This window comes from Dama dama, chromosome 17 (assembly GCF_033118175.1).
Source record: "Dama dama isolate Ldn47 chromosome 17, ASM3311817v1, whole genome shotgun sequence".
Lineage (NCBI taxonomy): Eukaryota > Metazoa > Chordata > Mammalia > Artiodactyla > Cervidae > Dama > Dama dama.
In genome coordinates, this window is record NC_083697.1 from 22,375,478 (window position 1) to 22,399,124 (window position 23,647).

A 23,647-nucleotide genomic window follows, 5' to 3' on the forward strand; every position below is an offset into this window, starting at 1 on the left:
TCTATGATGTCTGCAAAAAGGGCCTTATTTTCACAATTACTTACTTGACCTTCGGATGAACAGCAATTCCTCGTGGCTGAGAGAAATGTCCTCCTTAATGATTATTTCACAATACTTTCCATTTCAATCACTCCCTTCAATGAGAGATTTCCTAAAATGCATGTAGTATAAAGGGACTTGTTACACCAACTTTACTTTTTAAACAAAAATACTGACTTTCTCTGTTGCTTATTGAAGAGCAAAACAGGCATTCTAAACTACCCCGTCACACACGTGCACAAGCACATACACAGCCTCACACAGAAGTCAGGAGCGACACGCTCATAGTCTGTTTCGTTTTTTTTAAACACAATGTTTTAATTAGTTTCTCAACATTTAACCCAAGTAATTAAAATACGCAGTGAAAGGTAAGGTAAGAGGGGCTATGTCCGTGGCCCAACAGGGTTAAAGCCAGGATGTGTAAATAAATACCACCATTCCTTTCTCTTCACAACTTCCCAGCTCCTGCTGGCACCAGTAAGAGCCAGAGGAACCACCAGCCTCTGGCCACAGGTCACAGGGAGCAGGAGAGCAGACCTCTCAGGGCCACAGAGTCAGCCAACACAGAACGGGAAGGGGAGCGCTATATTGACTTTCATTTTCTTCCGTGTGATTCTAACACAAATGGGAGAATCGAAATATTATTTGCTACCCTTCACATTAAAAAATGATAACAACTCTTTGGAATCTGGCTGGGGAGAAAACTTTCGTTTTCTAAGTTTTTCCATTTGCCAAACAAGTCTTTATTATCATATAAATATTTACGAAGCACCTAATGTGTGTCAGGGATTGCCCTAAGCATTGGAGACACAGTAGTATACAAAACCCAGCTCTGTCCTTAAAGAGCTTAAAGATCCACAGAAGAGTGAGAGGGAGGGAGAGGGCCAAGAAGGAGGGCAGGAGAGAGGAGAAAGAGAGGAAGAGGAATTATGTTACGGAATGTGTAAGGATACAACTGACACAGGGGGAAGTAAGCCAGAAAGAGAAAAACAAATATCATACACTGCTTAGTCGCTCACTTATGTCTGACTTTTTGCGACCCCATGGACTGCAGCACGCCAGGCTCCTCTGCTCATGGGGATTCTTCAGGCAAGAAGACTGGAGTGGGTTGCCATTCCCTTCTTCAGGGGATGTTTCCAATCTAGGGATCAAACCCAAGTCTCCCGCATTGCAGGCAGAGTCTTTACCATTTGAGTCAGCAAGGAAGCCCAAATATCGTATATTAATGCATATATATGGAATCTAGAAAGATGGTACTGATGAACCTGTATGCAGGGAAAGAACAGAGACACAGACATAGAGAACAGGCGTGTGGACAAAGAGGGGGCAGGAGAGGGCGGGTCACATCAAGACAGTGACATTGCCACGCATACATTCAGTTCAGTTCAGTTCAGTCGCTCAGTCGTGTCTGACTCTCTGTGACCCCATGGACCGCAGCACGCCAGGCCTCCCTGTCCATCACCAACTCCCGGAGTCCACCCAAACCCATGTCCATTGAGTCGGTGATGCCATCCAACCATCTCACCCTCTGTCGTCCCCTTCTCCTCCTGCCCTCAATGTTTCCCAGCATCAGGGTCTTTTCAAATGAGTCAGCTCTTCGCATCAGGCGGCCAAAGTATTGGAGTTTCAGCTTCAACATCGTTAACATGTGTAAAATAGATAGCTAGTGGGATGTCGCTGTATAGCAGAGGGAGCTCAGCCTGGTGCTCCGTGACAACCTAGAAGGGTGGGGTGGGGTGGGGTGGGAGGTGGGAGGGAGTCTCAAGAGGGAGGGGACACGTGTACATGTATGGCTGATTCACGCTGCTTTGTGGCAGAAACCAACGCAACATTGTAAAGCAATTATTCTACTATTAAAAATAAAACAAGCAAACAAAAAAGAATGCAACTGGCAGATTCAGGGCCGTGGCTTGGAGTGCACCATGAGCCCCAGCAGCTCCCCGCAACAGGCAGGATCACAAACAGAGGGAATAAAAAAGAACCTCCTTTCCCTTCAATGCGAGGCCTGCTTGCCCAGTCTCCCCACAGCAACCTAGAAAGTACAGCTATATTTCATTCAATAAACACCTGGAAAGGCCTAGCCCTTGTTTTTCCAGGCGGTGTGTGCACACAACAGACCTGCCCAGAAATACATTCCCTCCTCCCTGTCCTACAGAACAGACGCTAAGGAGATCTTCTCCAGGTGGCTAGCTCAAGTGCCCTTTCTGGACAGGGGAAAGGGGCTTGATTTCTTCTTCCTCACATGCCATATGCAGGAGGGAGACAAAGGTAACACTGGCTCCGGGCCTGGGCTGGAGCAAGCACACTTTAGGGCAGTGGATGACTGGAAATTATTTGCACTGCAGTGCCACTTTATTCCTAGATGAAGGGGTTGTAGGAAGGGTACTGCTAGGCAGAAGGCATTTTTGAACTCAATGTGTCAACTTCACTCATCACATCTGTCACTGTGCCTATGCCCTTGGTAGGAGGCAAGGAATTCTGAAGCCACTTGCTTGTGACCAGAGGAGATACAACTGTCAGTTCTGATCTCGTTGTTATATCATCTCTAAATTCTCACTGTTCTGAGCGGGACTGAGGGGATGAGAGTTGATACAGATGTAAGCTCCTGACTCTGGAGCTGTCTCAGGCAGGACAGCTGGCATTTGCTCTCAAAGCTCCCCAAGGGGGTCACCCAAAACACACTTCTGCTTGATTCAGCCAGAAAGCACGTCTTGAACGCCAGTGTGGGTCATGAGAAAGCAAAGACAAGGACGAATATTTGGGTTCACATGAGTTCAAGCATAACCCTCAATCGAGTGGAACATCTTTCTTTTTAGGGTCGTTATCTAATTGGTCTCAATGCCACTACTGGGATCCGCTAAACCAAAGGTCCCCAACCTTTAGGATCTACTGCCTGATGATCTGGGGCAGAGCTGATCTAATAGTAACAGAAATAAAGTGCACAATAAATATAATGTACTTGAATCATTCCAAAAGCATCCTTCCACCCCTGGTCCATGGAAAAATTGTCTTCTACGAAACGGGTCCTTGGTACCAAAAAGGTTGGGGACGCTAACCTAAATCCACCCTGTTTCCAGGGCAAAAGCTGTCTATCCAGAACTCTAGAAGAATGATTTTCTTACCTTATAGTGGTTTTCGTCACCTCAAAAGGATGAGCAAACGGATACTTTGTTTTCTTCCTGATTCTTTTTACTAAGGATCTGACGTTAGGAATCGGGACCCCTTATCACTAAATAATAACGTTGCCAGGGGAATTACCAACTTCCTTCCTTCCTACAGTTAGATGTTAATATGAATCTGTCTTCTCCTAAGCCAATATAAACCATAAGCATCCATTCTGCTTTTTTTTTTTTTTACTTGGTTAAGAGTTACAGTATAATCTAATATCACAAGCCAGGAATCCCAGTTATTTAAATCAAATTTCTAGCTAATATCAAGGTTTTCAAACTATAAACCTCTCATTTCCAGACAAATTAAAGGTTTTCTCTTAGCAGCTGCCTTTAGAGGGAAGAGGACTTGAGAAGGGCTTGTTATTACTCAAGTCAATGAACTAGGGAATTTGAGGTCTGACACTCCAGGATAGGGTGGTGCTTGTCTATCTCCTGGAGGCACTGCCTTGGTAGCGGGTACCACACCACTATTAATGAAACATGTAAAATTAGAGGTGCCATGCGAATGTGAGAAATGTGAGGAGACCCAGCATCCTTGGAGAGTCCAAAAGTGGCTGACATCTGCTGTCCTGATCAGCGTTTCTGAGAACAGCAGTGTAGAAGCTCTATCATTATGCACAGGTAACATTTTAAATGTCCTTTTAAGTAGGTTCAAAACAGAGAAGACAATTATTATGATTTTTATCACTATTACAACTGAAGTTGATTTTCACTTGTTATGTGACTCTGGGTCGAGCACATTTAATCAACCCTGGTTGTTGGAGGCAGCATATACCTATGATTATTAAAAACATAAGTTTTGGAAATGGTCACCCTTGAGTTCAAATTCCAGATCCAATACTTGCTGACTGCTTGACCTTGGGAAAGTTGTTTTGCCTCTTTGATTCTCATTTTTTTTTTTTTTTATTTTTAAGCTGGGGATATGAAAACTTACCTTTTGGGGTGTCAATATGGATACAAAGCTCTTAGTGCAGTATCTGGTGCATTTCAGTTATTCAATAAATGAATAAATACAAAAGGAATAAAGAAATGGGATGAAGGTATGGCTAAATGAATAAGCAAATAAATGAATGAATGAGTTAATTAAAATACACTCGATCTGGACAGAGAAATACCATATTATTCATAACTGAGCACCACATCATACATCTGGCTCATTTTTAAAAGCCTGTTTGTTTTTTTTTTATTAATTTATTTACTTGCCAATTTATTTATTTTTTTTTCAGTGGGTTTTGTCATACATTGACATGAATCAGCAATAGATTTACACGTATTCCCCATCCCGATCCCCCCTCCCACCTCCCTCTCCACCCGATTCCTCTGGGTCTTCCCAGTGCACCAGGCCCGAGCAGATCAGCCCAGGTGGGATGCATGAGCCTGTTTGTTTCCCATGGGTTATCCAGGCCAAAAGAGGTTTTCTGGGACATAGAAAACCTGCCCTGAAGCATTTAAACCCACTCCCTGGGACTTCTTCCTCTGTGTTGGGACCACTGATTTCAGAGGTGAAATCCCAGCTCATTCTCTCTTTTACTTTAACGTGGTTGCAGAGGTGCCAGAGGTTTGAGTTGGCCACCAGGTCGCTCCATAGCTTTAAGATCCTCTGAGACAGTGTCCCAGAGCCTAGAGTCTCTAAGCCTCTCCCCTGAGGTATTGTGATTGGCTCTTTCTCATTCAGAAGCAGGAAGTGGGCTCTCATTAGCAAACAAGAGAAGCAGCCCCCTCTTTCCTCTCCCTCCTCCCCACCTCAACTGTTCCTGGGGCTCACACAGGACACACACACACACACACACACACTCTCTCTCTCTCTCTCTCTCTCTCTCTCTCTCTCTCAAGTGCAGCGGTGCTTCCTGCAGCCCCAAGAGCAGTGTGCCCAGAGGGCAGACACACCACAGCTTCTCTCTGGTCCTGCTGTCTCCCTGCAAAGAGAAAACACACCATCTCTCCCCCCTGAAGAAGACTTTCCTCACAACTCCAGCGTGAAGCACTTGCTCCCTCCTTCACGCTCATTTAAAAGAGCGAACATGTGAGATCCAGCAAGACTTGTCATTTGAATGTTGTACAACTTTGAATAAATCACTTAGCCCTTATGAGCTTTAGTTTCCACCCCCTCCCAACCTGTAAAATGAAGGGGAAGTTGATGGCTGAAGCCCCTTCCAGAGCCCCCACTGGGAGCACCCACCTTTATTTGGCAATTATTTATGCATGACCTTATGACCTTTTTTGTACTGAGATTCAGACCAAGTGTTTGCATGAGTTTTCCTGTGTATATGCACTTTGTCTCCCTGGCTACACTACGCTGACCAGAAACATGGAGCTCCTCGTGATCCTGGGTATCTTCCATGCCACCTGGGTAACAGCTGACCCACAGCAGAGCCTCAGAAAAAGCGTGCGGGTTGTATCCAGACAGGCTTTGCGTTTCTCTGATATCAACAGCCTGAAGTGCAAAAACACACGCTGCTTTCTTGGTCCTCTATTCACCCTTAATGAAAGATACAATCTTGATGAAAGGAGGAAGGTCCTGCTTGGTGGTGGGGATGCGGGAGGGACTGTGGACAGCACTGGGGGCATCTTCCTCTGATGCCAGTCAGGGGACCAGCAATATCTCCCTGTTTTCCAAGTGAAGGATGAGGCCAACTGTATTACATGTCCCACCACTCCCATCCCATGTGACTTAACAACGGAAGAGGACACACACCCTCTGTCTGTCCAGTAGAGTTTACGGCCAATCCAGTCGACAGCAAGACCTTCCAGTAAACCTACTTCTTCTTCGAGAAGTCTTTCTCGCTAGGAACCATCCATTTTAGCTCTTTCTACCCACTTCAGGACTATATGGGCAAAGTATATCTACAGAAAAGAACACAGGCATATAGTCTGATTTGTTTAAAAACTAAATGTGGAATATATACAAACAGGATTAGTAAATCTTTGTATCATACAGTATAATCATTCAGAGCTTGGCTTTGGAGACAGACGCACCTGGAACTCAACTCTCTCTCTGCCGCTTCCCAGACGTGTATAAACTTAAGCCAATTACTCAATGTCTCAGCTCAGCTTCCTTATTGGCAAAATGGGAATAATGCTATCAAGTGCATTAATTATATATATATATCCTTAGTCTTGTGCCTGGCACATATTTCTATTGCAGGTAATTTGCTTATTTTTGATCACTGGTCAATAACAAAGCCATCATATTTAAACTCTAACGGCTTCAACAGCCTGAAAGGGAGCAAAGATGAGCAGTTTAATGGGGGCTGTAAGCTGAGCTTTATCTTCCACTGCTTCATCCACAGGACTCCACTTCACTGCAAGTCAGGGCACACAGCTTCATCTCCCTGCTTGGCATTTATTTGTTGCATTGCCTTGGTTATATCATTTTACTTATTTATATATTTTTAAAACTGAAGTATAGCTGATGTATGATGTTATATGTTGCAGGTATATAATATAGTGATTCACCATTTTTAAAGTTTATGTTCCACTTATAGTTATGATAAAATATTGGCTATATTCCCTGTGTTGTCCAGTATATCCTGTAGCTTATTTTACTTGCTACATAATAGTTTAAACCTCTTAATCCTCTTCCCCTATATTGCCCCTCCCCGCTTCCCTCTCCCTACTGGTAATCACTAGTTTGTTGTTTTATATCTGTGAGCTTGCTTCTTCTTTGTTATTTTCACTAGTTTGTTGTATTTTTTTAGATTCCACATATAAGTTATATCATATAGTATTTTTCTTCCTCTGTCTGGCTTATTTTACTTAGCATCATAGCCTCCATATCCATCCATGTTGTTGCAAATGGCAAATTTTCATTTTTTATGGCTTATTAGTATTACATTGTTTTATTTATTTATACCACATCTTTATTCATTCATCTGTTGATGGATACTTATTTGCTTCCATATCTTGGCAATTGTAAATAATGCTGCAATGAATATTGGGGTGCATTATCTTTTTGAATCACTGTTTTTGTTTTTTTCTGATATATACCCAGGAGTGGAATTGCTGGGTTATATTGCTGGGTTTATTTTTAGTTTATTGAGAACTCTCCATACTGTTTTCCACAGTGGTTGTACCAATTTACATCCCCAATAACAGTGTGCATGGTTCATTTAAGTCATTTAATCTCAATTTTCTCAACTATAAAAATGACAAAATCAGACAAGATATTTGCTAAAGTTCCTTTCATCTCTAACAATATATAATTCCATTTTAAATAATCAATTTTGTTCAACAGAACATACCCTGCAAGTACAAAGTTGCTTTTCAGTTTAGTATTCAGACTATCAAACAAGTACAAGAATAAAAAATTGCTATGAGTGGCTGACAATTTAATGATAGCATTTGTAGAATATTAACTGTGAGTACATATATGTACATAAACTCATCAACAATAATGAGAATATTCATAAAATAATTAAATAATGAGCTATCATCTTTCTGGATAAAATAGAAAAGGTTCTATTCCACAATTCAAAAATGGGTACTTCTTATATTAAAAAATAATTCTAGTGCTCTACTTCACCAGCTTAAGTGTGTACATGTATCATCTGGGGAATCTTGTTAAAATGCAGATTCTGATTCAGTGGTCAGGGGTGGAGCCTGAGAATCTGCAGTTCTAAAAAGCTCCAGGTTATGTTGAGGTCACTGGTCCAAGGACCACAGTTTGAGAAGCAAGAAGATGGGACCATTGACCAAAGAAATGAAAAAACATGCATAAGTCATATGATTTAGAGTTCATTTTAGGTTTTCTTGTTCACCTCATTGTAAAAATTACTGATTGTGTGGAAAAAAAATAATTTGGTAATAAACGAATCTTGAACTGATTCTATGAATTTTTTTCCTGTTAATATAATTCTTCTATGGAGTTACATAGATTCAGTTCATAGAAAAGAAATAATTATTTGCTAGTGTTAAATCACAATACTTCTATTTGCAAAAATAGTTATATTTGGCTACCAATCCATATCGATTAAACACAGAATCAATTTACTTCACTCTGTCTCTTTTGGCCACTTACTAGAATGCTTCAGATCAGAAAAAAACAGAAGCACAAAGTTAAAAAATTCTAGGAACAAAAGCACCATCTAGTAATAACTAAATCATTATGGAAGGAGGTTAATAACTGTATAACTTCATCATTATTGGGTGATTGACTTTCAAAAAAACACTATAACATGTCGTTTCAAGCACATTCTAATCTAGCACAAAGATAACTAAGAAATTAAAGACCAAATAGCTGATTGGGTTGATAATTTAGAAATTCTAATGTTTATACAAAAACATTTCATGTAAAATTATGTAAATAACACCCTAGATTGCCATTCACACATGGACTATAGGACTTATGTTCCTTGATTTTCACAATCAGGAGGTCACCAAATTCCTTCCCTGATGTGTGTTAGTGACTCAATCATGTCTGACTCTTTGTGACTCCATGGACTGTAGCCTGCCAGGCTCCTCTGTCCATGGAATTCTCCAGGCAAGAATACTGGAGTGGGTAGCCATTCCCTTCTACAGTGGGTCTTCCCAACCCAGGGATAGGACCTGGGTCTCCTGCATTGCAGGCAGATTCTTTACCATCTGAGCCACCAGGAAAGCCCTCCTTCCCTTAAGGCCATGTACTAAATGCAGATTAGTAATCCATACTTACTATGCTGTATCCCAACCTCCTACTTCTCCCAAAACATAAATAAATCAAAACCTATTTATGGCACTCCTCTGGTGTGTATGGTACTGTGGTAGCTTCCCATTCTCACCTCCAAACAGGAAGCTAAACCTCAGATTCTGTTTAAATCAACCCCAAAGCTGAACCATAGTAAGGACCAGGGTTGGTTGCTTGTTTAGTTGCCAAGTCATGTCTGACTCTTGGGACCCCATGGACTATAGCCTGCCAGGCTCCTGTGCCCATGGGATTCTCCAGGCAAGAATACTGGACTGGGTTCCTTCTCCTGGGCAGATTCCCAACCCAGGAATCAAACCTGGGTCTCCGGCATTGCAGGGAGATTCTTTACCAACTGAGCTACACAGTTTATGATAACAGAATCACCCTTAAAATTTTCTCAGGTGATTTTCAATGACCATTTAAATTTTTCTTTGCCTAATCATTCCAAGCTTTGTAGCGGATTTTCAAGTAGCCCAAGTAATCTTTTATGATAAAAATCCTCTATTCTGTCCTTAAAGCACAGCCACGTCTGTTCGAGTAGCAAAATCATACCTTATTTTCCACAGGGTCATGATCAAGAGCAAAAACCATTCCTATTTGTTGGTGGAGCAGGGTTCCATAATCTGTTCCATCAAAATGCATGTATCGAATATCTTGAGAACTGGCAAACAGCAAAAACGGCAGTGGTCCTAATAACCAAATTTGAATATGGCAACATTTAAAATAAGCCTTGGAACCCACAAGGCACTTCGGACTCCTCCCATTCATTGCGCCCTCTTCCTTAATTCCTGCAGTACTTGTTTTCTTCATTTCCCACCAGCGTTGTGGTACCTTAAGAGAGGCAAAAAGACTGCCTTTTCCATGAGTTGACGTATGGTCAGAATTTTATCATTGGATTCCTCCCTGCCTATGTGTCTCCTTTTAAAATGCAAATTACTTCTAGAAAGACACAGACACAGTATTAAGTAACAAATATCTCAGCTAAATGATGCAAGTCTTATGCTGTAATCTCCTTGATTCACACATATTGAAACATTAATATTATCAGATTGTATTGATTCATGTCCAAATAAATTCCCTTCTCTAGACTGGACACTTTTTAAATGGAGGTAACACTGTGTGAGTTAATTACAAGACCCTTCATAATTTCAGAGCTCAGATTACGCTATATTAACTGAGAAGTTAAGACTATTGGAGTCTGAGTAAGGCAAGTTCTGCAGGTTCATCATTTACATTACCCCAGATTACAGGCATAATGAACCTCAGGAGAGATTATGTCAATTTGGGATAAATCCAGGATTTCCAAGGCTATTGAAGGACATGAGGGGTGTAATATTAGAAGATGAAAAAATAGCTGGACCACACAACTTCATATTTAATTTTGTCATGGAAAGGACAGAACTTGTATTATGATTATTACATTTACTGGAGAGATGAAAATCAAATTAATCAACAAATATTTATTAAATGCCTCTTAACTATAAAGCATTTAAAGACTGTTCTTATTCTGGTTATGACTTTCATATATACTGGAATGCCATACTTGATGTTATAGCAAACCTTTGCTTAATGTTAATTAACTTCAAAATGTTTCTCAAACACATAATTATTATTTATGCAATAATAACTTATGTTATTTATACTTACGTGATCTGTTTTCAATTTCCAAAAATAAAAAAAAAAAAATTCAACTGCCTATGCAGAAGCCAAAAGCAATTTAACACTTTCTAAACTAAATGGTGTTTTTCACATAACCTTCTCACAGAGACACACTGTTGAATGTTCACCGCATTAACCTGAAGGTCTAAAGCTCTTTTTGTCCGGCTGTAGGTCATACCCAGGAAGGCAGCCACATTTCCAGGGTACTGGGCTGAGAGGGGCGCAGGGCTGGCTACATCCACCGTTATCAGGTGATGAACAGCCTACAAAAAGCAACTCCTTGGTAATGATGCTATATCACTCAAGAGTACACCAATTTTTCCTCAAAATAGTGAGGTGAACCAAATATACGTTGATTTTTAAGACCATTTCCATTGTAACAGTCATTCATACTATTACAATCAAGTTTATTTTTCAGAGATTAGGAGGAAAACGTCACTGTACTCTATTTCCCTATAACCTGACATTGTGAATGTTAAAGCTTTGCATCCCAGTGACCCTTCCCTTCTTGATCTATCACTGAGTTTGTGAACAAGTACTCTGGTAGCTGGCTGGAATAAGTAGTATGTTTTGATGAGTTTGGCAGCTGGTCTAATTCTTCTGGCATATACGCTAAGTCGCTTCAGTCATGTCCAACTCTTTGAGACTATATGGACTGTAGCCTGCCAGGCTCCACTGTCCATGGGGTTCTCCAGGCAAGAATACTGATTAACATAATTTTTTCTTCCTCACATTTTTGGACTCTTGACTTCTTTTGCCCTTTTTGTTTAAAAAAAGTTACACGTAACTCATCTGCTAACTTTGAGTTATAACCTTCGCTCTACATACTTAAGTCTCTATGAAGATGAAAGTAGGGAGATAGTCCTAGGTACACACAACAGGCAAAGCACTCCATATCCACCATCTTGTTTAATGCTGGCCACAAATCCAGAAGGCAGATATCATTAACCTCTACAGATGAGCAAACGGAGACCAAAAGAAGGCAAGAACTAGTCCAGAACAGTACTGCTAGTATCTGATGACACTGCCTCAGAGCTGTCTAGCGTCAAAGCTCTGGCTTATAGCTACTACACTATACTCTCTAAAAACAAGAAACAGACAGAAATCTTAGTTAATTCATATGTTAATCCATTATGTAAATATATTTCAATGTATAATGTTGGGAAATCTGTTTTCCTTTGTCAGTAGTTGTGATTTTTAGGTGTCAGTTAGAAAATAAATGCTTTCAAACAAACAAGAGGTAAACAAGCTTACCATTGCATGTTTTTCCATCTGTGTCAAGCACTGAGCCTTCAGAACAGAAACATATGGGACTGTCTGATATCAGAACACAGTCATGACTGCATTCAGACACATTGCTTGGGCAGGAAATTAACTCTAATGAATGAAAAATAAGGTCAAAATTAATGTTAAATCAGATTTATGGAAATTCAGTAAAATCAGTTGCTAACAAAAAAATGATCTCCTGAAAAGAATAAGTTAAATAAAGACTGAACATTTATGAGTTGCTATGGTAATGGAGATATAAAAATAAAGAAAAAATTCCAAATCTAAAGCAAATTAATGAAAGACTTCTGATTTTGGAAAAATGACTCATTTCCTCCAAGTTTCTCTTCTGTCAAATATTATTTTTAAGTTATTAGTCATTAAAATTCTAAAATATTTTAGATAGAACTTGGGCAAATGATTCTCAAGTTCACCTAGAAAACAAATTATATGACTATGAAAAATAAAAACATCATCTGACTATCATTAGATGAAAGAAGAGAATGAGAGGCAGTAAATAAATATCAAAATGTATCATAAAGGTACAATAATTAAAACAGTTGGTAATGTGTAAAAATAGATCATGAGGATAATAGAATCAGATAGAAAGTTTATTTTAGAAAAGACTCAAGCATAGATAATAATATAGTATGTGATAAAGTTATTTTAAGTCACTGAGCATATGGAATATCATCCAGTAAATTGTAAATAAGTGAGTAATGATTTGGGGCAAAAATTAAATCCCTGTACTACACCACACATCAACATAGATTCTAAGTAAATCAAAATTAAAATGTAAAATATATACCACAGAAGTTCTAGAAGTTTGGACAATCAAGTGAGATTATATGTGTCCTGTTTGGCATATAATGAACTCTGTAACATATTAACATCATGCACTTAAGTACAGCTGCTCACGGGTAAACCATATGGCGTTAGAAGAAGGGCGAGTTCCATAAACAATCACAAAGGTGGCGGGTAGTTTCCAAGAAATTCATTACCATTCATCCATTATTCTGTGCCTCATTCAATAAGACATATGACACTTTATCATCTGTGAAGCAGTATTTTTTTTGGCTACACTGACTTTTAGGACCTTAGTTGCCAGACCAGGGCCAAAGCAGCCCTGTGGCAATAGAAGCAGGAAGCCCTTACCACTGGACCACCATGGAATTCCCACATAATTTTAAACCTTTGTTTCTACTTAGCTATGTTAGTAGATTCAACAAGAGACCTATAAGAAGTTATTTGAATATGTAATCCTAAACTTGAATTAAGAATATCCATAAAAACTCATATTTCCCTTTTTAAAAAGTGCTTTCCTAATTTTGATGCCCCCAAAGCCCTCAAAACAATAACTAACTTTGTAGCGAATTATGTTATTTAAAACAATTTCTTGTTAAAAGGAAGCTGTAGCCTTGAGAGATTGCTGATTCTAGGTCTAAAACATAATACATATAAGACAAGACAGGAAAATATGTCCTGCCAGGTAAGAGAAAACTATCAAAGACTGCTGGGATCTGGAATCCATTTGAAGAGTCTCCCATCAGCCAAAGAGGAAACAATTTGCTCATTGGTAAGCATAACAACTGCATTGGATTGAAACATATAAAAAATGTTAAAAATTCAGGAGTTCATAATGATACTTACAAAAAAATTCTCAAAGTCCTTCTATGAAGACACTATCATCCTGATGCCAAAACCAGACAAAGACACTACCAAAAAAGAGTTACAGGACAGTATCTTTGATGGATATAGATGCAAAACTCTTCAAGAAAGTATTAGCAAATGAATTCTAGCCCATTATACAGAGTGAAGTAAGCCAGAAAGATAAAGAACATTACAGCATACAGACACATGTATATGGAATTTAGAAAGGTGATAACGATAACCCTATATGCAGAACAGAAAAAGAGACACAGAAATACAGAACAGACTTTTGAACTTTGTGGGAGAATGTGAGGGTGGGATATTTCAAAAGAACAGCATGTATACTATCTATGGTGAAACAGATCACCAGCCCAGGTGGGATGCACGAGACAAGTGCTCTGGCCTGGTGCACTGGCAAGACCCAGAGGAATCGGGTGGAGAGGGAGGTGGGAGGGGGATTCGGGATTGGGAATACATGTAAATCCATGGCTGATTCATATCAATGTATGACAAAACCCACTGGAAAAAAAAAATAATAATAAAAATAAATAAATAAATTAAAAAAAAAAAAGAAAGAAAGTATTAGCAAACTGAATCCCACAACACACACAAAGGATGATCAAGTTGGTCACCATGATCCAGTTGGATTCATTTCAGGGTCACAAGGCTGGTTTAAAATATATAAATCAATAGATGTGATACACCACATCATCAAAAGAAAGGACTAAAATTATATGATGCAGAAAAAGCATTAGATAAAATTCAATATCTATTCATGATAAAAAACTCTTGCAAAAAGTGGATATAGAAGAACCATATCTCAATAGATATTACAAAGCACAGCCAGTACAGTGGTGAAGAGCTGAAAGCCTTCCCATTAAAATATGGAACAAGAGGATACCCACTCTCACCACTTCTAGTCAACATAGTATCGGAAGTCCTAGCCACAACAATCAGACAAGAAATAAAAGGTATCTGAATTGGGAGGATAGAGGTAAAACTGTCAATATATGCAGATAGCACGATACTTTATATAGGAAACCCTGAAGACACCACACAAAAGCTATTAGAACCAATAAATAAATTTGTTACAAGACTAATATACAGAAATCTCTTCCATTTGTTTATACTAATGATGAAATATCAGAAAGTTTAAAAAATCAATACCATTTATAATTACATCAGAAAAAAAAATATGTAGAAATAAACCTAAGCAAGAAGGTGAAAGACTTATTTGCTGAGAACTATAAAACATTAGCAAAGAAGACCAAAGGTGATTCAAGGAAATGGAAAGATACCCCATGATCTTAGATTGGAAACATTTTAACAATATTGTTAAAATGTCCAATCTACTGAAAGTAATCTACAGATTTACTGTGATCTCTATCAAATTACCCATGGTGGTTTTCATAGAACTAGAACAAATAATCCTAAAATTTACTTGGAAACACAGAAGACCCAGAATTGACAAAGCAGTCCTGAGGGAAAAGAACAAAGCAGAAGGAATAATCCCTCCAGATTTTAGACAAAATACTATAAAGCTACAGTAATCAAAACAATGTGGTATTAGCACAAAAACAGACATGGATCACTGGTACAGAATAGAGCCCAGAAATACACCCACATACCCGTGGTCAATTAGTCTTTCACAAGGGAAGCAAGAACGTACAATGGAGAAAAGACAGTTTTTTCAGCAAGTGGTGTTCACGTGTAAATCAGTGAAGTCAGAACACTCCCTCACACCACACACAAAGATAAAAACAACATAAAGACTTAAATATAAGACATGACGTTATAAAACTCCTAGAAGGGAACATAGCAAAAACATTCTCTGACATAAATTGCATCAATGTTTTCTTAGGTCAATCTCCTAAGGCAAAAGAAATAAAGGCAAAAATAAACAAATTGGGCCTAATTAAACTTACAAGCTTTTGCACAGCAAAGGATACCATAAACAAAACCAAAAGACAACAAGCATTGCTGGTAAGGATATAAATTGATGCAGCCAGTATGGAGGTTCCTTAAGAAGTGAAAACTAGAGTTACCGTGTGTGTGTGTGCTTAGTCATTAAGTCGTGTCCAACTCATTGCATGGCTCAGATGGTAAAGTTACCATATGATTCAACAACTCCACTACTGGGCATATATCCAGAAAAATCAAAAGCTCTAGTTCAAAAAGATACATGCACTCCAATGTTCATAGCAGCACTATTTGCAATAACTGAGAAATGGAAGCAATCTAAGTGTCCAGTAACAGATGAATGAATAAAGAAGATGTGAGATGTATATACAATCGAATATTCAGTTCAGTTCAGTCGCTCAGTCATGTTCAACTCTTTGTGACCCCATGAATCGCAGCACACCAGGCATCCCTGTCCATCACCAACTTGCAGAGTTTACTCAAACTCATGTCCATTGAGTTGGTGATGCCATCCAGCCATCTCATCCTCTGTCGTCTCTGTCTCCTCCTGCCCCCAGTCCCTCCCAGCATCAGGCTCTTTTCCAATGAGTCAGCTCTTCACATCAGGTGGCCAAAGCATTGGACTTTCAGCTTCAGCATCAGTCCTTCCAATGAACACCCAGGACTGATCTCCTTTAGGATGGATGGTTAGATCTCCTTGCAGTCCAAGGGACTCTCAAGAGTCTTCTCCAACACCACAGTTCAAAAGCATCAATTCTTCGGTGCTCAGCTTTCTTCACAGTCCAACTCTCACATCCATTCATGACCACTGGAAAACCATAGCCTTGACTAGACAGACCTTTGTTGGCAAAGTAATGTCTCTGCTTTTTAATATGTTGTCTAGGTTGGTCATAACTTTCCTTCCAAGGAGTAAGCATCTTTCAATTTCATGAATGCAATCACCACCTGCAGTGATTTTGGAGCCCAGAAAAATAAAGTCTGACACTGTTTTCACCATTTCCCCATCTATTTGCCATGAAGTGATGGGACCAGATGCCATGGTCTTAGTTTTCTGAATGTTGAGCTTTAAGTCATCTTTTTCACTCTCCTCTTTCACTTTCATCAAGAGGCTTTTTAGTTCTTCTTCACTTACTGCCATAAGGGTGGTGTCATCTGCATATCTGAGGTTATTGATATGTCTCCCGGCAATCATGATTCCAGCTTGTGCTTCCTCCAGCCCAGCGTTTCTCATGATGTACTCTGCATAAAAGTTAAATAAGCAGGGTGACAATATACAGCCTTGACGTACCCCTTTTCCTATTTGGAGCCAGTCTGTTGTTCCATGTCCACTTCTAACTGTTGCTTTCTGACCTGCATATAGGTTTCTCAAGAGGCAGGTCAGGTAGTCTGGTATTCCCATCTCTTTCAGAATTTTCCACAGTTTATTGTGATCCACACAGTCAAAGGCTTTGGCATAGTCAATAAAACATAAACCGATGTTCTTCCGGAACTCTCTTGCTTTTTCGATGATCCAGCGGATGTTGGCAATTTGATCTCTGGTTCCTCTGCCTTTTCTAAAACCAGCTTTCACATCTGGAGGTTCACAGTTCACGTATTGCTGAAGCCCGGCTTGGAGAATTTTGAGCATTACTGTACTAGTGTGTGAGATGAGTGCAATGTGCAGTAGTTTGAGCATTCTTTGGGATTGGAATGAAAACTGACCTTTACTCAGCCATAAAAAAGAATGAAATAATGCAATTTTTAGCAACATGGATGGACCTAGAGATTATCATACTAAGTAATTCAGACAAAGACAAATATGTGATATCACTTATATATGGAATCTAAAAAATAGTACAAATGATTTTATTTAAAAAACAGAAACAGATTCACAGACATAGAAAACAACTTAGGGTTACCAAAGGGGGAGGGCGGGTAGGGATAAACTGGGAACATGGGATTAACAGACACACACCACCATATATAAAATAGATAAACAGAAAGTACAGAGAATTGTATTTCATATGTCAATACGCAAGAAAAAATAATAGAAAAGCATTTTAAAACATAATGTAGATATATACATATATGTGCTGAGTCACTCAGTTGTGTCCAACTCTTTGGGATCCCAGGCTCCTCTGTCCATAGGATTCTCCAGGCAAGAATACTGGAGTGGGTTGCCATGCCCTCCTCCAGGGGATCTTCCCAACTCAGGGATCAAACTCAGGTCTCCCACATTGTAAGCGGATTCTTTACTGTCTGAGCTACCAGGGAAGCCCATATACATATATATGTATAAGAGAATCACTTAGTTAAACACCTGTAACTAAACAATATTGCAAACCAACTATGCTTCAATAAAAAATAAAATTAAAAAACCTATCAGCCACCTTTGAAAGGTGTTAAAGGACCAACCCATTATTCTAAATAAAGAAAAAAAATTCAAGACTTATACTGCCTCAACTATAAGAATCATAACTTGAAGTAACCAAATAGATAATGAGAGTACATTTTCTTTATAAAAGTATTATAATTAATAATTTAAAAGAAATATAAGAACTAGATATCACTATTCAATCCCTTGATGAAATAATGGATCCAGGAAATGAGTGTTCATGGCTGCTACAACCATTCCCTGAAAGATGACTAGGCTCTTTCTTGCTCCCAGCCATTGTGGCAGCTGCTCTTGGTTGGAGGCAGTCCCACACCTATGGCAGAAAAATAGTGATCCAAAAGAAGACAAAAAAGTTCCTGAAGTCGATCAGTTCTAGGCTCCCACTTGTTATAGAAAGTGCAAAGTAGGTGCTGCAGATACAAGCAGACTCTGAAAATGTTCAGATAAGATAAGAAGAAACCAGTCATCCTCACCAACAAATGCCAAATGCCCAAAACAAATGGAAATCTGAAAGAGTACTACACCATATTGGTCAAAACTGGTAGCCACCACTACAGTGGCAATGATAATGAACTGGGAACAGCATGTTGAAAGTCTACAGTATGTATGTCACTGGCAAAGCCCAAAGGGGTCCTTGGAAGTGCTGGAGGCAGGGATAAGATAGAATCTAGGTAATCACTTAAAAAAAAAGATTTTTTAAGTAGTTGATTTGTTTGGCTAAATATGCAGACAAGTTCCTTGTATGTGTTAGGTTAATACCTCTTTCTCTTTTACCCTACAGATTCTATCTCTTCTTTTTTCCCCCTTGCAAGTATTTACTGAAGAAACTATATTTTTTCCTGCAGAATTTCTCATACTCTAGATTTTATTGAACATACTTCTATGATGTCTCTGTCCTTCTGAACACTTGTAGCTAGATCTGCATTCTTGATCAGGTTAGACTTTGCAATTTTGACAATAATGCTTCATTGGTATATTTACACTTCCATCAGGAGACACATAACATCTGGTTGTTTCTCTTTTTCGCATTTGTTCTAAACTCTGGACAGTTTTACTGAAGAAAAAATATGCACAATTTACTTTGCACCAGTCCATTCTGGCATTCTTCTAGTGATATCAGAATCACCTGGGTCAATAATAACCAGCGTGCATGTTGCCAACCCTTTTCAGTCAGTCCCCACAAAAGTCCTCCTGCCCAGCATCACTAATGCCAATAGAAAGAGACCTAGTTTGGTTCGGCAGGCTTCCTTGGTGGCTCAGAGGTTAAAAGCTTCTGCTTCCAATGCGGGAGACCTGGGTTCGATCCCTGGGTCAGGAAGATCCCCTGGAGAAGGAAATGGCAACTCACTCCAGTATTCTTGCCTGGAGAATCCCATGGACGGAGGAGCCTGGTAGACCACAGTCCATGGGGTTGCAAAGAGTCAGACACCACTGAGCAACTTCACTATCACTATATATCTAGTTTGGTTCAGCAGCAAAAGAAAGCCTTATTTGATCAGAGATTGGAGAAATGTGAGCCCCACCTGCATAGTACGGGCTCCCCGAATAGGCAGGGCTGCTTTATAGGGTTCTCAATAGCAGGGTAGGGGATAGAGTTTCCACTGGGCCCCCAGGCTGGTATAGTGCTCCCAACTCCAGCTGTCTCTACTGGTCTTAGGGTCTGTGTACATGGCCTGTCTCTACCATGTTGAATTGAGATGTTGAACACAGTGCTTCTGCATGTGGTCCCCTGCAGTCCAGGGAGCTGCAGTGTCAGGCACAGTAGTTCTTCACTGGGAACCCTAATACCATGTGTTGTGCACAAGGACCCCTATAGGCAACTGAAAAAAAAAAAAACCAGCTCAAAGAAGAGGTTGTGTTTGTGCTCAGTTGCTAAGTCATGCCTGGCTCTTTGCAACCCCATGAACTGTAGTATGCCAGGTTCCTCGGTCCGTGGGATTTTCCAAGCAAGAAAACTGGAGTGCATTGCCATTGCCTTCTCCAGGAGATCTTCCCAACCCAGGGATCGAACCCACATCTCTTGCTTGGCAGGTAGATTCTTTACCACTATTCCATCTGATAAACCCAAAGAAGAGGTTTGGGTTACTGTGCAGCCATGATTCTGAAAAGCACACTCATTGACATCCACACTATGCCAACAGGAAAACAGTCAGAAGGTAATTTTTGAAAATAAATTGTAGTATCATTAACATGTTAGCAATAAGTAGGGTATCTCACAACTCTATCTGCTCTGACTGACTGTAGCAAGACAGTTTTTCCTACCCTAACAAGGGGTGAAAGAAAGTCAGTTCAATTATCCTGAAAGCCACCATTTAAACTGTCACAGTTTATTCTTTCAAATATAGATTTTCACATTAGAATTACTCTTGGGATAAAGTAGCACTATTTCCCCTGAAAAGATATAGCTATTTAAGGAAGGACCATGGAAAGTTCTTGACAAGGACAAGACATCCCATGCTCTGCTCTTCAGCCCTCAATACTGACAGGGGCCCTTTACCTGAACGTGGGAACATTCCCCAGCAGTTCTACTCTGGCCAAAACCCAGCCTTCCAGATCACTGTTCTATGCAATCATCTACTGGCTGTCATCTACTGGTCCCATGTAAGCAGGGGGACACAATTAACAGGCAGATCCCAGGTTTACCTGAAGTCTCATCCCAACTAATTCCACCGAATGCTTTTTGTCAGTACTTTGCTGGCCCTCTGAGAAGGGACACACACAGCATTTCACCCTAGGTTCATTACATTGAGTCTGGAGTCTCAAAACAGGAAAAGCCTAATATAACCAGCCCCGGCACAGTCTCTCAAGATTCCGACCAAACGGTTACAGGATGAGATGTGGGAATCACGTACTCTTTGAGGATCTCTTACGAGAACTAAAAAACTTGACAATACTGACATTTTGCACATCATCAAACCAAACCCACGGAGGTCCATGGAGTCCACTCAGAGAACTCCTGCCTTATATTCATCCCTGAGTAGCCTCTGAAAGTATTTGATCTAGGAACAGAAGATATAAAGGAAAACTGAAAGTGCTACAAAGGCTTTAAAATTGGGGGGGGGGGGGGGGCAGGGAATAACATTCCTTTCCGGGGGGGAAAAGTATGAGAAAATTTGAGTTTGGTTTCACATTGAGGCTCTTGATGACCCACTGAAGACCAGCCACCGGCTAAGCTGAGCTGCACTTGCTCACCACAGATTACCTTCACAGATCCTTCCATCTTGGCTTAAAGTGTACCCCTCTGAAAAAAAAAAAAAAAAGTGTACCCCTCTGCTCACGTGCACACTTGGGACATAGGCTCTTGCTCACACATGCTGCTGCTGCAGTTACCTTTCTTCAGTTTGCAGAGTTTCTGATCTAAAAGAGAAGACAGTTAATTTGGAGCAGAGGTATGTTTTGACAGGGATACTACATGATCCCTGCCTGGTTCTTAAGAACTCTAATCTTCCTGCAACGTCAGCAAGAGTGTTGTTTCACAGTGGTGGCGCTGCTCTGGGGTCAAACCACAGCCCAGATTACTCAGCATTCCAAAGCTCATTTATTTCTCTAATTGTACTTCCTACAGTAGCTCTCAGGATGATCAGAGTGAAAGCGTTAGTCGCTCAGGCATGTCTGGCTCTTTGCAACCCCGTGAACTGTAGCCTGCCAGGCTGCTCTGTCCATGGAATTCTCCAGGCAAGAACACTGGAGTGGGTTGCCATGCCCTTCTCGAGGGGATCTTCCTGACCCAAGGACTGAACCCAGGTGTCCTGCATTGCAGACAGATTCTTTACTGTCTGAGCAAACAGGGAAGTCCTAGTTCTCAGGTTAGGACATACAATTAAATGGAAATGTCATTCCTTGGGTTATAAACACTAAGTACAACTTAATAGCTTTATCTTTTTGACCTGCTTTTGTGAAAATATGTATTTATTTTAAAAAACAAGGCAAAAAACAAATGTTTTTTGTTTTTCTGATGCTGTTTCTTATTGAAAATGCTGAAAATGAAGTATCTGTTTAAGAAGCATAAAAGCTACAAAATTAAGAACACATTTTCTTAAGTATAATATTTACAGGTCAGATCTATATATCTATCTATTTTTAGGGTCATTATGTAAAGAACAGCATCTTTCAGACAATATATTCCATTGCCATATGTCATATCCTCAAATTTCTGAGTTTATTGCTGCCAGCATTCCTTGTTTCATAAAAGAGCCCAGGGTGAGTAGTAAAATCTGCTCAGTGAGGTGGGTGCTTGGGTTAAATTAGCCAAATACACTGAACAACAAATGGCCCACTTGGTACCTTTGGTTATCAGTCATGGGCTAAACTGGCAACACATATATCCCTATTCACAATTTGCTCATTTTTTTTTTTCCTGCCAATTGCAATGACTTTATGAAATACTATGGGATAAGCTTGAGTTTGGGGGCAGATCTCAAGGTGCATTTTGGAGGCCAGAGCTCTGGTAATAGGTGACGGCAGGGGAAGAGGATTTGGGCCATGGACCAGGAGCCCTGGCATAACTGAGACCAGTGACAGCCTGAGTAATGTGAGGAGCCAAGGACCTATGAAAAGGACCACTGAAAACCCAGCCTTCTGTGAAAGAAACAAGCCAAAGAAACAAGTCAGCGAGAGCCTATGCATGGCAGTGTGAGGCCTAAGCTGTCCTCCATGTAGGTTTGTTTCCTTGGTCTCTGTTCATCTATTAGTACTTAGAATGATGGCACCTAACTCTGACTCTGCCCCTTTCCTTCTACTTCAAGTTACTAAATACATTCTTCAAGTTACTAAATACAAACCATCACACATGTATATGTCACTAAGCTGTGTCCAACTCCTTGCAACCCCATGGACTGTAGCCTGCCAGGCTCCTCTGTCCATGGGATTCTTCAGGCAAGAATACCAGAGTGGGTTGTCATTTCCTTCTCCAGAGGATCTTGCCAACCCGTGGATGGAACTCAGGTCTCCTGTATGGACAGGCAGGTTCTTTACCCCTGAGCCACTTGAGAAGCCCAAAGCATCACACGTTGAAAACATAGTCTTGTCCACTTAAAAATGTTTCTAATGTACATCAAGGTCTCATGGGGGGCATGTCACCTTCTAGAGATTCTGACCTGATAAATGAAGGGAAAGGCACATCTTCACCAGAATCTAGAAAAACTCTGATGGTAGAAGTCTTCACAGCACACTTTAAGAAACACTGACCTAATATGCTAAGGGAACACCCCACTTTCACCTAAGTTATAGACACTTCTTTTTAGCTAATCTGTGTTATTTCTTTGGTTATTTTAAACTTGTTTACTCAAATCTCTTGATAGAATTAAATGCACAATATTTATGATTATTTAATACTACTGCAATACCACCTACTAAGTCAGGTAAGATTTACACAGAATAGTTTTGGATATTGATTCCAAAATTTTTGTTTCTTGTCCACAGTTTTTATGCCAATTACACATTTAGTTACATTGTTATTCATGTTCCTATATGCTTCACATATCAACATCTTAATTAAGAAAGTTAAGAACCAAATGACCCCAGTTTTTAAAGTAAGTGACTAAAGTCAGAAACTCGAAGACGTACCGGAGACAAAATGTACCTACTTCAATTTCTAAAAAAGAGCATGTGATTGTTTTAACTGTACTTTTTATAATATTTACAAGTGAAAATCAACAAAAATCCAGCAAGGTCTGATTCAGCCTTTTAATAGCACCAAAGTGCTACCACTTTCTTGAGGTAACAAAAAATTGAGGGATCATGCTTCCTGTAAATATCTTTTATAAAAATCTTTCCAAACCAAGCATGATATGCACTTAAGATCTGGGAAAACTGAGTTCTGTCTCAGTTCTGCTTTTACTTAAAATCACTTTATCTCTTTGACTTCAGTTTCCGTGAAATAAAAGTGTTGAAGTAGATAGCCCCTGA

The 23,647-nt window shown here is 39.8% G+C and overlaps 1 protein-coding gene across 1 annotated transcript in view; it reads right to left on the reverse strand.

The window, feature by feature from the left end:
- EGF (epidermal growth factor) overlaps nt 1-23,647 on the reverse strand; it is a 96,569-nt gene that overhangs the window by 37,186 nt on the left and 35,736 nt on the right. Inside the window, 9 exon segments of the mRNA XM_061164085.1 lie at nt 45-82; nt 85-151; nt 5,905-6,053; nt 9,424-9,560; nt 10,668-10,793; nt 11,785-11,907; nt 19,805-19,869; nt 20,936-20,982; nt 20,985-21,097. Coding sequence (XP_061020068.1) covers nt 45-82; nt 85-151; nt 5,905-6,053; nt 9,424-9,560; nt 10,668-10,793; nt 11,785-11,907; nt 19,805-19,869; nt 20,936-20,982; nt 20,985-21,097 — 865 coding nt within the window.